At 37.8% G+C, this 13,245-nt stretch overlaps 1 protein-coding gene across 2 annotated transcripts in view; it reads left to right on the forward strand.

Moving 5' to 3' along the window:
- The window catches only part of tll1 (tolloid like 1), a 134,470-nt gene that overhangs the window by 109,020 nt on the left and 12,205 nt on the right, over window positions 1-13,245 (forward strand). For both annotated transcript variants that reach the window (XM_003225642.4, XM_062981355.1), the window contains 3 exons: window positions 3,673-3,853; window positions 8,919-9,044; window positions 9,421-9,548. In XM_003225642.4, the coding sequence (XP_003225690.2) occupies window positions 3,673-3,853; window positions 8,919-9,044; window positions 9,421-9,548 (435 nt within the window). The remainder of the gene's footprint in view (window positions 1-3,672; window positions 3,854-8,918; window positions 9,045-9,420; window positions 9,549-13,245) is intronic.

Here is a 13,245-nt window from a genome sequence, read left to right on the forward strand (position 1 = left end):
ATAAAAAGTGCAGGATGATGATCCTTGTTATAGTTACATAAGTAGTAAATTCTTTAAACAAATCATTGTAAGATTCTCAGGGCCCAAGGTTGAATGCATCAACTACTTTTTGGCAATTGTACTCCTTTAGATTAGTTATCAAGTAAAACATGCAAAGTCATTTGTTTTCCTTTTGTAAGGACTGGTGACCTATTCTTCATTGTAAAGGAAATATAAGGTAAATGTCTTCTGTGCTTTACTTGAGCTAGCTTTATAAACAAAGCAAGCATCTGGACACTCAACTGAATTATGCCCTTGAACTATTTTTGGTCTGCCTCTCATATTATGAGCAGAGCAACTTCTATGGAAACCTGAACCACCACAATCTACTTAAATCATTCATCTCATCCCTGGGATGTTCAAGAATTGAGATTCTAACTTACATTTGTAATCACAAGTTGCTTAAGAAATTTGAGGTCCAATCATGGAAGAAAGACTCTGGATCTAGCCTGTAATTTAAAGTAATATGTTCAGTTTGTTTTTAAAGTAGCATTAGTGACAATTAAGGTATATTCAGGGAAAGAAAACAGAATAATCCCCCAAAAAATTGGAAGATTATAGTTAATCACAGATTCCTTAGGCTTCGAATAGTTGAATTAAGAGAAAAAAAGGGAACACCTAAATACCAATCTCTGTCACAGCTTTAGATCTCATGTTTTCATCATTGCTTCTTTAATATTAGTATTTTTAAACATAGAATTTCAGGTATTATGGAAACAAAGATATTAATGCTCTGCAAAAGTCCAGTAAAAATATTTCAGCTAACATTTAATAAAGCAGACTTAAAATGATTCATAAGTGGGCACATTTGGGTGAATATATTAAAAGTTAATATTACTCATTACTTATATAATTATTACGTACTTTGTGGCTATAAATTATTGAACCAAAAGGACTGCATTAATAATGGAAGTTACGTTCTATTTTAAAACTGCCGTCAGTAAAATATATTTCTCTGTCAATATAAAGGTTAAAATGTCTTATTTTAAGTAAAGTTTTACTCTGAATTTACATTAGACGTTCATGTACTATATTTATGAGAAATAGTTTTCAAACCACTCCATTCAAGTTGTCTTAAAATAACTCATGCAAAACCATAAAATAAAGAATTCATGCAGTGATCTTCTTATGACATTATCTCTGCCTTTAAAAAGCAAAGTTTGACCTTATCAGTAAACGATATCGCTCTCCCAGGCATCAAGAAAACTTTATTCCTCTTAGGCAAATTCAGAAGAGAGTTTCATCCATATCTCAGGGTACATATATTTCTCTTGATGCTTTGGAGAGATGTAGCTTGTAACTGGACTTTTGTTAAGTGGCCTTAATAAATGTAAAATTTATTAAAATGTCATGGATGTCTGTTTTGTTGACTGGGACAAGGACACAATAACTCCCCATTCCATTTACAATAGGCCTTCCAGTTTGTGGGAGGTATAGCACCCCTGCAAAAGTAGAAAAAGTGCAAATAAAAAATGCACATTATTAACATGGGAGGACCTCTCTCTAGAAATCTGTAAGTCCTCAGCTGGAAATTGATTATAGGGTTTCACAGAAGGACCTACAATGCTTAGAAAAGTACTCTCTCTAGGTCCTCCAAGATGATTCAGTGATCAGTCTCTATTTAAACTTGACAGCCTAGATTCCCAGAAAGACTATTTTAATCAAATCCACAAAAGTTAAACCCACAAACATGAAGGGCTGGCTGTGTATTAGCAATTGGATTTTATTTCACTATTGAATCTGAAGAGTAGACACTGCTGGACAACCCATTGGAGTACACAGCCCTGCCTTCCTAAGTGGCTGGAGGCTCATTCCTATATCTGTGGCTCTGCCTCCATCTGCTAACTAAAGTGGTTGTTTCATTTTACCCGATGGAATGGCTTGCTCCGAAAAAATATTCAAAAACATATGAATATAAAATATATACCGTAAATTACATAGATTAAAAACACAAAAGTATAAAAAAAACTTGCACCAAATACAAATACAGAATTGACATATAGTAGCAATAGAAGAGATGGGTCTTCAATTTCAACAGCTCATTTAGTTGTTGGGTCTCTTCCGACAGGTCATTCCATATCGTGGGGTGGTCAATTAAAATAATTGCCAGTCAGGTTCTGACTAGTTAAAGTAAGCCTTTGCCAGAGAACCTAAGTGTTCTAAATGGCAGATTGTGCAGAAGAAGGCAATCCTGTAGGTAACCTGGACCTAAATCAAAAAATTGCTTTGAAACCCTTGTCTTTATTTTATCTATTGGTTAGATTTATATCCTGCCTTGCCAGGAATAGGCTTAACACAGCCTACATGACAAATATTTTTTAGTCCTTCCATCTCTGTCATCACAACAACTGTAGATTGTAGAAGGGAGAGTGGCTTGCTGGAAATCACCCAGTGAGTTTCATGGTTCAATGGGGACTAGAACCTGTACCACCTACATACATCCCATTCCATTGCTATAATTAGTGCCTTAATACTTTGAGAAGCATTCCACTCTCTACAGTGGTTGTTTGGTTCTTCTTTTGTATATCTTTATTTTATGTATGTGCTATTCGTTACAGCTGTGGGAAGTTGGCATGGGTCCTAGATCCAGGATATGGGTTAGCAAAGTGTCCTCTATGCATTGGTAAATGATGGGTGGACCCCTAATAGCGCATACTCCATTTTGTATCCCCGGTGGCATTTTGACCATGTCAGGTGGGAGTGGCTCATGGATCTTTTTCTGTTATCCCATGCGTTCTGACAATAGGCTGGGATCTTGGCACATCAGTCAACAGGTAGGTTGGTCAGTGCTGCATCCAGGTCCCATGCAAATGGACCAACCTTATTTTTCAGCTGTAATCAACACATTTGTGGCCCACTTCTTTTCCTTCTATTTGTGTGGTATTTTTTCTCAAGCAGAGTAGAGTGTACCTTCGATATTCAATTATGTCTTATGTTCAAAATATTCACTTTTGTACAGGAAAATAGTCATTTTTGTGCCCAAGGTTTTTGTACAAACAACTTTTTTATAAAAGAGTCCAATATTATATTATGGGGGAAAAACTCTTTAAACACTGCCAGAACTCTCATAATTCCACCCACCAGGGAGAAAATGTTTGAAATTATTCATTTATGAATGCAAGAATGCATAAATTGCATTTCTAGTGCCAGCATAATAAAGCTGGGTTTCTAATTGGGAACTCTTTGCAAATTGCATTCAAGTGAAGGTCAGATATGGCATTAAATGCATGTCAGTGTTTGGGGTGCATTAATCGCATGTTGCACCCACACCCCTGTGCACAGCGTCACCCTGTTTACAAGGTGGCAAATGTCTGCATATTTTCAGTCAGTTCTAACATTCAGTTCAATTTCTCCAGAAGCATGAGAATTTTGATATCTTCTTCACAGGAAAGTTAATACACAAGCTTTTGGTGATTTTTGCAAAATCAAATATGCAATTTTGAAATAAAAGAAAAAAGTGAGACATATTAATATTTTGTTTCTTAATCTAATTAAAGCAACAAAATAAAGCAGGGATACACATTAAAACTGTAAATTAAAACAACAAAATTACAGATACCTGTAAATCAACAAAATGCCTATATTTATCCCATCCTTTCTGTTAAGACTAATGCTAGTTCTTTCATTTCTCAGGTGTGCAAATATGATTATGTTGAAATCCGAAGTGGCCTTTCTTCTGATTCTAAACTGCATGGCAAGTTTTGTGGTACAGAAGTGCCTGAAGTTATTACATCACAATTGAACAACATGAGAATCGAATTTAGATCGGATAACACAGTTTCAAAAAAAGGTTTCAAGGCTCACTTTTTCTCAGGTATTGAAATTTATGTTTCATGGTCCTGTCTTTTATCCAAAGAAGAGGAAGATGCACAGCTTAAGATGTTGAACACTTCATTTACCTGGCTGCTTTCATAAAAGTGTGTGTTTACACATTTTTAAAGTCCTCTACTTTCAGACCACAGTGAAGATAAACAGAAAAGCACAGCAATGGGAAAACTAAAAAGATAGAGTCCTGTTCTTAGCCAGACTGTTCCTGCCTGAATAGAAAGGCCTTTTCTTGCCAGACAAACACAATAGTGAGATTGCCATTCTAGTCTCCTTGAAAAGGAGTTTTGAAGCTTCGGATCAACCATTGAGAAGACCCTCTCATGTTCTCACTAAGCATGTTTGAATGGCTTGCAAGAAGAAAAAAAGATTTTGCCTTGTCAAGCCTGTGGGAGAATACAATATTTTAGATAGCCTGGACTTCAAGCATGATTTCTGTATTTCTTTGTAATGTACCAATTTAGGTTTCTATTATCAAGACATAAAAGCAAGTTGGATCAGCCCTAAAATGACTGTCAAGTGGTTGTGCCCATAGTCCAGTTCTCAAACCGTAATAGCTAGCTAGATGGAAATATATATCATCTGTTGTAGATGCAGATCTATGTGGCCATTGTGTCCATAATAAATGGTAACATACATTGCTCTGAATTCAGATCATAGTGGGCTCTCAGGCATGCACAAACAAGAATTGTGGGTGAGGGATGCAATGAAACCACTCATTTTTGATGCCATCCTGGTACATTTTTCCCCACAGACAAGAGAGCTGCCTGCAAGGAGAAAATTTTTGTTTTTGAATCATGCAAGGAGTTGATACAGGTTGCCCCTTCAGGCCAAGTACGTATAATTCACAGACTGGCCTCTGAGAGCCTCAGAGGTATGACCATACGTCTTGTGAATGATTCAAAACTAACATATTGTTAAGAATGGATCTTCCTTTATTATAGGTATTGACAGAAAAACATACAATAAAGATCCATTCAAAACTGGAAGACTGGTTTCCATCTCTGAGCAAAACAAATGGTTTGCATTTAGTCAGCAAAACATTTGTTTCTGTAACTCATTTGCACTATTTTTTTATCTTTAAGACTTTAAATCTGGAATGCACGTGATAGAACGTTTACATTGGTTTATGTAAAATGCTGATAAGACTTTTAGTGCACTGTTCATTGATGGTGTCAAATGATTATATTCCTCTCTGGTTTCACTGTCTGTCCTATGCTTGTTGTACAGCAAAGCTGGGAAAGGCATTAAAAGTTTGTTTCAACAAAAACCCATAACTAAAACAGCTTAAACACCCCTTTAGGGAAACACATAACTCAGGTGTCTCAGGTGTGGTAGAACAGGAAAAACCTTGCTGGAATATTAAATCTGTTTATACATGCATTCATTACCTGTGTTTTAAAAAAAATGCTTTCTGTATATTTTATCTATTTGTTAAACAATTTCTGTTCACTTCGAGGGAAAGAAATGCTGAATGATTGAGCATTCCCTAATCTGTTGTCTGTTACTTGTCTAGAGTTGCAAGGCAGTTTGTTATAGGCATTATTTCTACATTTCAAAAGCAAAATCTCTCACATTCTGTGGGTAAATCTATATGGTTGCTCTAGGGTTTGGGATGCACTTCAGTAGTCTTCAGCTGGAATCGTTCCATCAATGAATGCACCTTTCTTTGGTTGAGATTCAGCAGTTTGCCTGGAGTGCTTCTTTGCATGTGTTGGGGATTTCGAGTTTACCACCCTTAGACATACATAGTCATAGTCTTTGGAAATGCAAATTCATGAGCAATATGATTACAAATGTAAATGTATATTTCATGTATATTTCATTTATAATAAAATTGCAACTTCATATTTAGATTGGTTAACTATTTCAGGGTTCTCCCAAGTTAGTGGTTTCCTTTATTGAGTTGTGTCATGTTATTAGTAGCCACCTTGAGTCCCTGTGGGGAAAAAGGTGAAACAGAAATAACATTAATAATAAATAAATAAATAACATTGGGTTTTGATAGGAATTTCACATAATCCTTTATTTATTCATTTTTAAATGTCACATAGTCCTTTTTAGTTCCTTAGATGGCAAAATAATATGAGGGGCCCAAATATGAGCTTGTATAATGATTATATTAAACAAACTTGCAGTAGTAATTTATAGCTCATATTTGATCCATCATTTTTAGGAATTCTGTCCCAGCTAGTGAAGTGGAGGCCAGGCTTTGAAAGAGGTAGTGAGGAGAGTACTTTCTAATCACTAATGAAGTAATGTCTTCCTAAAATTATCAAAGAACCTATGAGTCATATACATTTCAGCATGTAGACTGTTGAAACCCCTTGGGCCGGCAGGACTGCTGACCGAAAAGTCGGCGGTTCAAATCTGGGAAGCGAATCTGTCAGCTCCAGCTTCCCATGCAGGGACATGAGAGAAGCCTCCCACAAGATGGTAAAACATCCAGGGTGTCCTCCGGGCAACATCCCTGCAGACAGTCAATTCTCACACACCAGAAGCGACTTGAAGTTTCTCAAGTTGCTCCTGACACAAAATAAATATATATATATATATATATATATATATATATATATATATATGCACACACATTTCAACATGTAGACCGTTGGATGTGTTGAGAAGACAGCTGTTTTGTTTCTTTAGCAAATTATGGAATACAGAATCTAAAAATATAAGATGTAAATATGAAGAGTTTCAAGAAACAAATGGTAAAAAGTAGGCTATGCCTTTGCAATGACTGTGTACCATTTGTGACATGAAACAATTGCTTCTCTTCCTTTAATTGAAGTTTTGCATACTTTGCCGCCTTAATGGGTAGCTTTCTATAACTGATAAAACCATCAAAAGCTCTTGTGATTTTAGTTTGCTGAAATGACAGCTTTGCACACTAGTGTGCTATGTGTCACTTTGAATGTGCCTCAGGAATAAGTCTTGCCAGTTTTGATTTAATAGATCAGCCCCACCTAAAATAATAACAGCTGAATGGGGGCAGCTGATACCTCTTTCTAGAATGACTGCCTGCTAATCTTGTTTGGCTCTTCTCCTTGCAAATGAATTTTGATGCCTTTTAGTTCAGCTCGTATTACCACTCTCGCCACTCTGCTTTATGTCTAACACACTAAAAGCTCTTTTAGAAGATAACTTGTTCAAAAAAGGGGGGAAGGACAGTGTCTACAATCTTACAGATTTTTCTGCAATTTATAACATCTGCTTCTTCTATTTGTTACTTAAATGTTTCTCCTTTTTTGGATGTTGTGCTATATCCAGATTCTTTACAATCAAAATTCTTTAGTTAATGTCTTGAAGGGTGGATTTTCAAAATTATGCCAATATGCTAAGTTCTAAAGGTTTTTGGCCTGATTTATTGTGGACCTAAATACCAAAGTGCCCCGTTGTTGCAAATCATGTTTCCATTTTTGTGTACCCCATTAGTACTGGTTTAAGTATGTACTATTGAATTAAATGCAGCTTTCCAGAAGATTAATAAAGCATTTGCTTCCTGTTTGGGACTATGAAACCGGAAGAAAGACTGTTGGGTATATGTATACAGTCAAAAATAGTATGGACTTACTGGTGTTATGGGGCACGGGCTTCTTTAGATATCCATACATATAACTTGGGCTATGAAGTAAAAGTATGACCTCTGTACCCATGGAGAATACATTCCAAAATACATCGTGGAAACAGACAACAGTGGATAACAGTGAACCATTGTGTTAAAAAAGAAAAGGTGCTATAGGGAACAAAGTCAGTAATGGTGGAACCTAATATGCTTCATTCGCTTAAGTAATTGTATTCTGCTTATAAGACCCTACCATGAGAGGCTACAGAACCTATTCCTTAAGCTGGTGAAAATGATGAAACCCCAAACAAGTTACCAATTAAAGACCTAGACCATATTTTTCAGAGAATCCCCTACTCCCAGGGCGTGATGATGAAATGCTAGATTTGTTTAAAAATGGGGGCGGGGTATTTTAAAAAATGGGGGGGGGGGTGACTGTGCCAGGGGAAAAAAAATCTAGGAATATTCATGGAACAGGGAGCTTATCAATCTACCTCTCTGTGTCTCACTTGGAATCTCAGTACGTCAAGATGCAATACCAATCCAGAAGCATTGAGAGAAAATATGGTGCCATGAAATTGCTCTTCCTCTCTGGCCCTTCCAAAGGCTTTTCTGATTTTGCAACCTGAAAATGAAATTATGAATGGAGGGAGACTAGAACTTAAAAATTAAATACTATTAGTCTTCACTGGCCTCAATTTTTACAAAAATTATTTGTTCATGAGCATTTTAGTATCACAATTTTGGCATTGCCCAAAATTAATTGTTGGCATTTTAGTACAGTAGAGTCTCGCTTATCTAACCTTTGCTCATCCAACGTTCTGTATTATCCAACACAGTATGCCTCCCACCCGGACCCACAGATGTTTCTCTAGGCAGCAATTCTATCTTTATTTGTAGTCAATTTTTAGTAGGTATTGTTTTTGGTGCTAAATTCATAAATACAGTAATTACTGCATAACGTTACTGTGTATTGAACTGCTTTTTCTGTCGATTTGTTGTAAAACATGATGCTTTGGTGCTTAATTTGTAAAATCATAATGTAATTTGTCATTTAATAGGCTTTTCCTTAATCTCTCCTTATTATCCAACATTTACGCTTATCCAATGTTCTGCTGGACCGTTTATGTTGGATAAGCGAGACTTTACTGTATCGCCATGTTGGCATTGCCAAAAATTAATTGTCCATGGCATCACCATTTTGGCATTGCCGTCAACACCTGTTATATAATCACCAAACATCTACATCATTGTGTTGAGAGGGGTAATATAACTGTATTTTAGATAAACCAGAGGTAGGAACTATGTAGTCTTCTAGATGTTGATAAATTGAAACCCTCGGTGTTGTTCACTTCTGACTTTATTGTCTGGAATTGTTGGGTGTAGCAGTCAAACAATATCTGGAGAGCTTATTTCCGTATTTTCTATAACTTTCTGAAAACTGGAAATAGATATCATGTTCACAATAAGTACAATATGTCTCTTCCAGATAAGGACGAATGTTCAAAGGACAACGGTGGCTGCCAGCATGAATGCATCAACACAGTAGGGAGCTATGTATGTCAGTGTCGAAATGGATTTGTGCTACATGAAAACAAACATGACTGCAAGGAAGGTAAGAATCAGTCTTCTGACAGTCTGACAGATCAGCTCTCTTTCAATGATTTACTTGACTAAGACCTTACATGAGTATTTGTAACCATTGTAAGACAAATTATGGAAGAATTTGCTGTGATCTTGAATCTCCCACAAATATAGTACTGAACATAAAACAGGCACAGTGCATTTTTGTATATTATTCTGTATAATACGTTTGCCAATTTAGGTGATGATGATAATGAAAAATGACTACGTGATTGACTCTAGGTTAGCTTCAATAAATTCTTATCCTTTCCATGAAATAGAAAGTAAATAGCTTACTTGTAATCACTACACGATACCATGGATTTTAAACTAGATTCACTGATGTTATCTATCCTTCATTGGTGTAGCTGAGTGTGAACAGAAGATCCACAGCCCAAATGGAATTATCACAAGTCCTAATTGGCCCGACAAGTACCCAAGTAGGAAGGAATGCACATGGGAAATAAGTGCCACTCCAGGTCACAGAATCAAAATAGTAAGTAACTTGGACATAGCAGAAATTTTTGGAAGTTCAGTAGACTGCTTACATCAAAGACTAAAGCATATGGTGGTTGTTAGTGTATGGTAAAATTAGAGCTTCAAAAATCAGATTACAATGCTTGGAACCCAGAAAGCAGCCTGACCAGTGGCCAGGATTATTTATTTATTTTTATCTACTTTAATTTTATCCTGCTTTTCTCCTGATGTAAGGACCCTTGTTGCCAGGGAGAATTTGAGAATTTTAGTGATGTTGACAATAATTCTGTAATGCACTCCAGATGCCAATATTGACTCACGTTACCTTTATTGTCTTCCCTGGGGGAGGCTTAGATGATCAGTTCCTCAGCTTTCACGCGTATCACAGTATCTGCTCTAATCGCCTCATTTGTATCTGTTTCGAGCACGAGTTGACCCGTGTACTATTGTATGACCATGTTCAACTCTCACATAATACACCATATGGAAACATGTTGCTGTGTCATTGCTCCAGTGCCCATGTGTTCTGCACATCACGTGGCCTGCAAAGCGATGTTTGAGTTGGCCAACATGGTGCCACACCACATCATGCCACATTCCTTGGGGATACCAAATAAAAATTACTTCCCAAGATGGCTATAGATGCTCCTCAACTTGTGGGGATGATAATGGTCCTTTCAGTAGACTTCAGGTGCTTTCTTCTCTCTCTTACTTTTTAATCCTTTAGAGTCCTTTTGAACCAAAAGGTACATTAACCTCCTGCTCTAATCGCTTCAGGTTTTGAAAAAAAGACAAGACCTCCTTAGGCAAAACAAAGCCCCAAGATATAAAATGAGAGGAAAGGATTAAATGTTTTGTTATGGAGGACAATACCACACCACCATCTGTTTGAACCAACACAACAAATACATATACCTGTGTTGTCATATATACCCAGGTGTAGAATTTTTGCAGGTTCTTGGATTATCTTTTGACCTACTAGAAAGCATGGATTTTCAATTTAAAATAAAGCTTGCCTTATCAGCAGTGTGAGTAGCTGTAGCAGAAATGTAAAATCAAATACCTAGATGGCATTTCAGTGATATGTAGATTTTTGTGCCCACCCTTTGAATCACATCCAGAGTTTATATGAAACCAGTCATCTGTACTTAAGCATTTCTGTATGGAATTTACATTTTAAGACATATGTTTAACATCTTTTGTCTAAATATTATGTTTAAGAGTTGATTGGCTTTTTTTTATACAGCTTATACTTAATAAAGTGCCATACAGTTGTCTTTGAGGCTGTCCATTTAAAAGTCCATATTTAGACTCTGTTTGCACTTGTATTGTAATTCCATCAAAATTCTGGGTAGCCAGATGGCATAGTGCTATAAGGCTGCAATCATTTCATATTTATTTTGAGATTATGAAACCATCCATGTGACGGCGCGAGTGGCGCCATCTATATGTTGGAACTATAAGTTTCAAGATTTGAATTGTTGTATCATGCCTGATTTTGCCCTTACCCTATAAATGTAGTTGGATTGGTTATTTATATCTGTCAATCAATGTTGTTTGTACCTGTTATATTGCTCACTCAGCAAAACTGTTTGGCTCCACCTCTTCCTGGAGTAGAACTGTTTCCTCCTTTTCATTCCATCAGCAAGTTCTCTATCGGATGGACGTGAAAGAGAGGCTTGGCTCAAAAAGCCCTTCAAAAGTTACCTCTCAGCACCAGTTCTGAGGTTCTTACCCTTGGGACTCACACTTCATGTTCAGGGCCAACCTGAACAACGTTGAGGAGTCTCAAGCGCCTTCACATCAGTCCTTTGGCAACAGAGGAAGACTCTTGTCTTCAGATATAGGTCATTGGACTGAGGCTGAGTTTGCTCTGGCAGTCACAGCCAGAGAAAGAGGGATCTGGACAAGCTTCATGGACTTAAACAACCAAAGACTGTAATGTATATTTTCTTTTACCCCCTTTGTGAACAATAAACCCAGTTTTTGAGTTATCTACAGTGTTTTGGTCCTTGGGAGTTCTAGTTTCCCTAAAGGAGGGCAAGAAGCAATCCCCTGGGGAAAGATGTCACGTCCATGCCTCTTTTCCTAAGAGTACAGCCCCAGGCGCGACGGCAAAGTGCTGAGAGAAGCCTTCTTTTCCAGGAGTACTGAGAGAGGAGCCTTCTTTTCCAGAACTGCTGAAAGAAGCCTTCCAGAAGAGTGCTAAGAAGGGAAAAGAAGGAGTGAAAGGGCCTTATATTTGCCAAGCCCATAGTCTCCTAAAGATAAAGAAGTCAAAGGAAGCCCAGCCTTCACAAAATTGAGACATTTGCAAGCTTTCCCGCTCTTTTTGCATCTCAAGCCACCAGCAAATTGCTACATCCAGCTCTTGCAGCTGCAGCAAGTTCAAGCCTTCTGCAAAGTGGATACATTTGCTAGAAGCCTAGCCTTTGCAAAATTGAAACATTTGCTAAGTTTCCCGCCTTTTCTGTTTCTCAAGCCAGCAAATCGCTACATCCAGCTCTTGCAACTGCAGCAAAATCCAGGTTTCTGCAAAGTAGATACATTTCTCCAGAAGCCAGCCTTTGCAGCTCAACCAAGCCTCTTCCAGAACCCAGTTTGCAAAGCAATAAATTCCAACCTTCTGCAGTTCCTGCCATTTCTTCAGAGCCTGCTGCAAGTTTATGAAAGCCCAGGCTTAACTTCCCAGTTAAGCAGCTGTTTTAATTGTCTTGTTTAAAGTATTGCATTGCCCTTTTGTGTGCCTTTAGTTGTATAGTTATATAGTATTGCATTTTGTACTGTTTGAAACTTGGGATAAGTTTCCTTTTGAATTTCACAGAATGTCAAGTCATAGCAATGAGATTTTGCAAACAAGGGTCAAATCCCCCCGCCCTGTCAGAGAAAGGCACCCCACAGACAAAACAATGCTCTGCCTTTTGCAGCAGGAAGGCCAGCTTAGGCAGAGGTTTAACAGAGCTTGGCAAAACCTGCCGACCATAGCTGATGCAATAAGGGCATCCCTTTGCCCAAAGGAAAAGGAAATTCTCAGGCAAGAATTTGTAAAGGCCTTCAATAATGGGAGTGCTATTGCAGAAGAAATAATCTATGTACTGAACAAAATTAACACTCCAGTCTCTTTAGATAGGGCTAAGGAAATTTCTTTTAGCCTACAAGAAGAGAGGAGGCGCTACAGTGAAGTTCTATTTGAACCAGAGCCCAGTTCCTTATTCAAAGGTGCAGAAGAGAGGGTTCAAGGCTCCCCATGTGTAAGCCTTAGATCCAGTCTGCTCAAGATTCCATCTAATGATGCTAGCCTTAAATCCAAGCATTCATCTAGGCGTAGCAGTTCCTCCCAATCCACACATTCATTCATCAGTACTTCTTCCAAAGCAGCCCACTATAACAGAGAGGCTGTCTGTTTGAAAATTAGAAAAGAGGTTTTAGAAGCAGAGGCATCTGCAGAAATGGCTAAGCAAGACCTTGTCTTCAATGAAGAGGAACTCCTCCTTCAACAGGCTAAAGCCAAGCAGAAACTGCTTCTAGCTCAGGCTAGGGCCCAGCAAGAAGCTGATCTAGCGCAGGCTAGGGCCCAACAAGAAGCTGACCTAGCACAGGCCAGGGCCCAGAGAGAAATAGAGCTTGCAATGGCTGAAGCCAAGCAAGATGAGCTGCAACGGGATCTAGATCTGCTTCAAGTAAAAAGAGACACAGCACAAAAGATAGTCAGAGCT

Source organism: Anolis carolinensis, chromosome 5, assembly GCF_035594765.1.
Source record: "Anolis carolinensis isolate JA03-04 chromosome 5, rAnoCar3.1.pri, whole genome shotgun sequence".
NCBI lineage: Eukaryota > Metazoa > Chordata > Lepidosauria > Squamata > Dactyloidae > Anolis > Anolis carolinensis.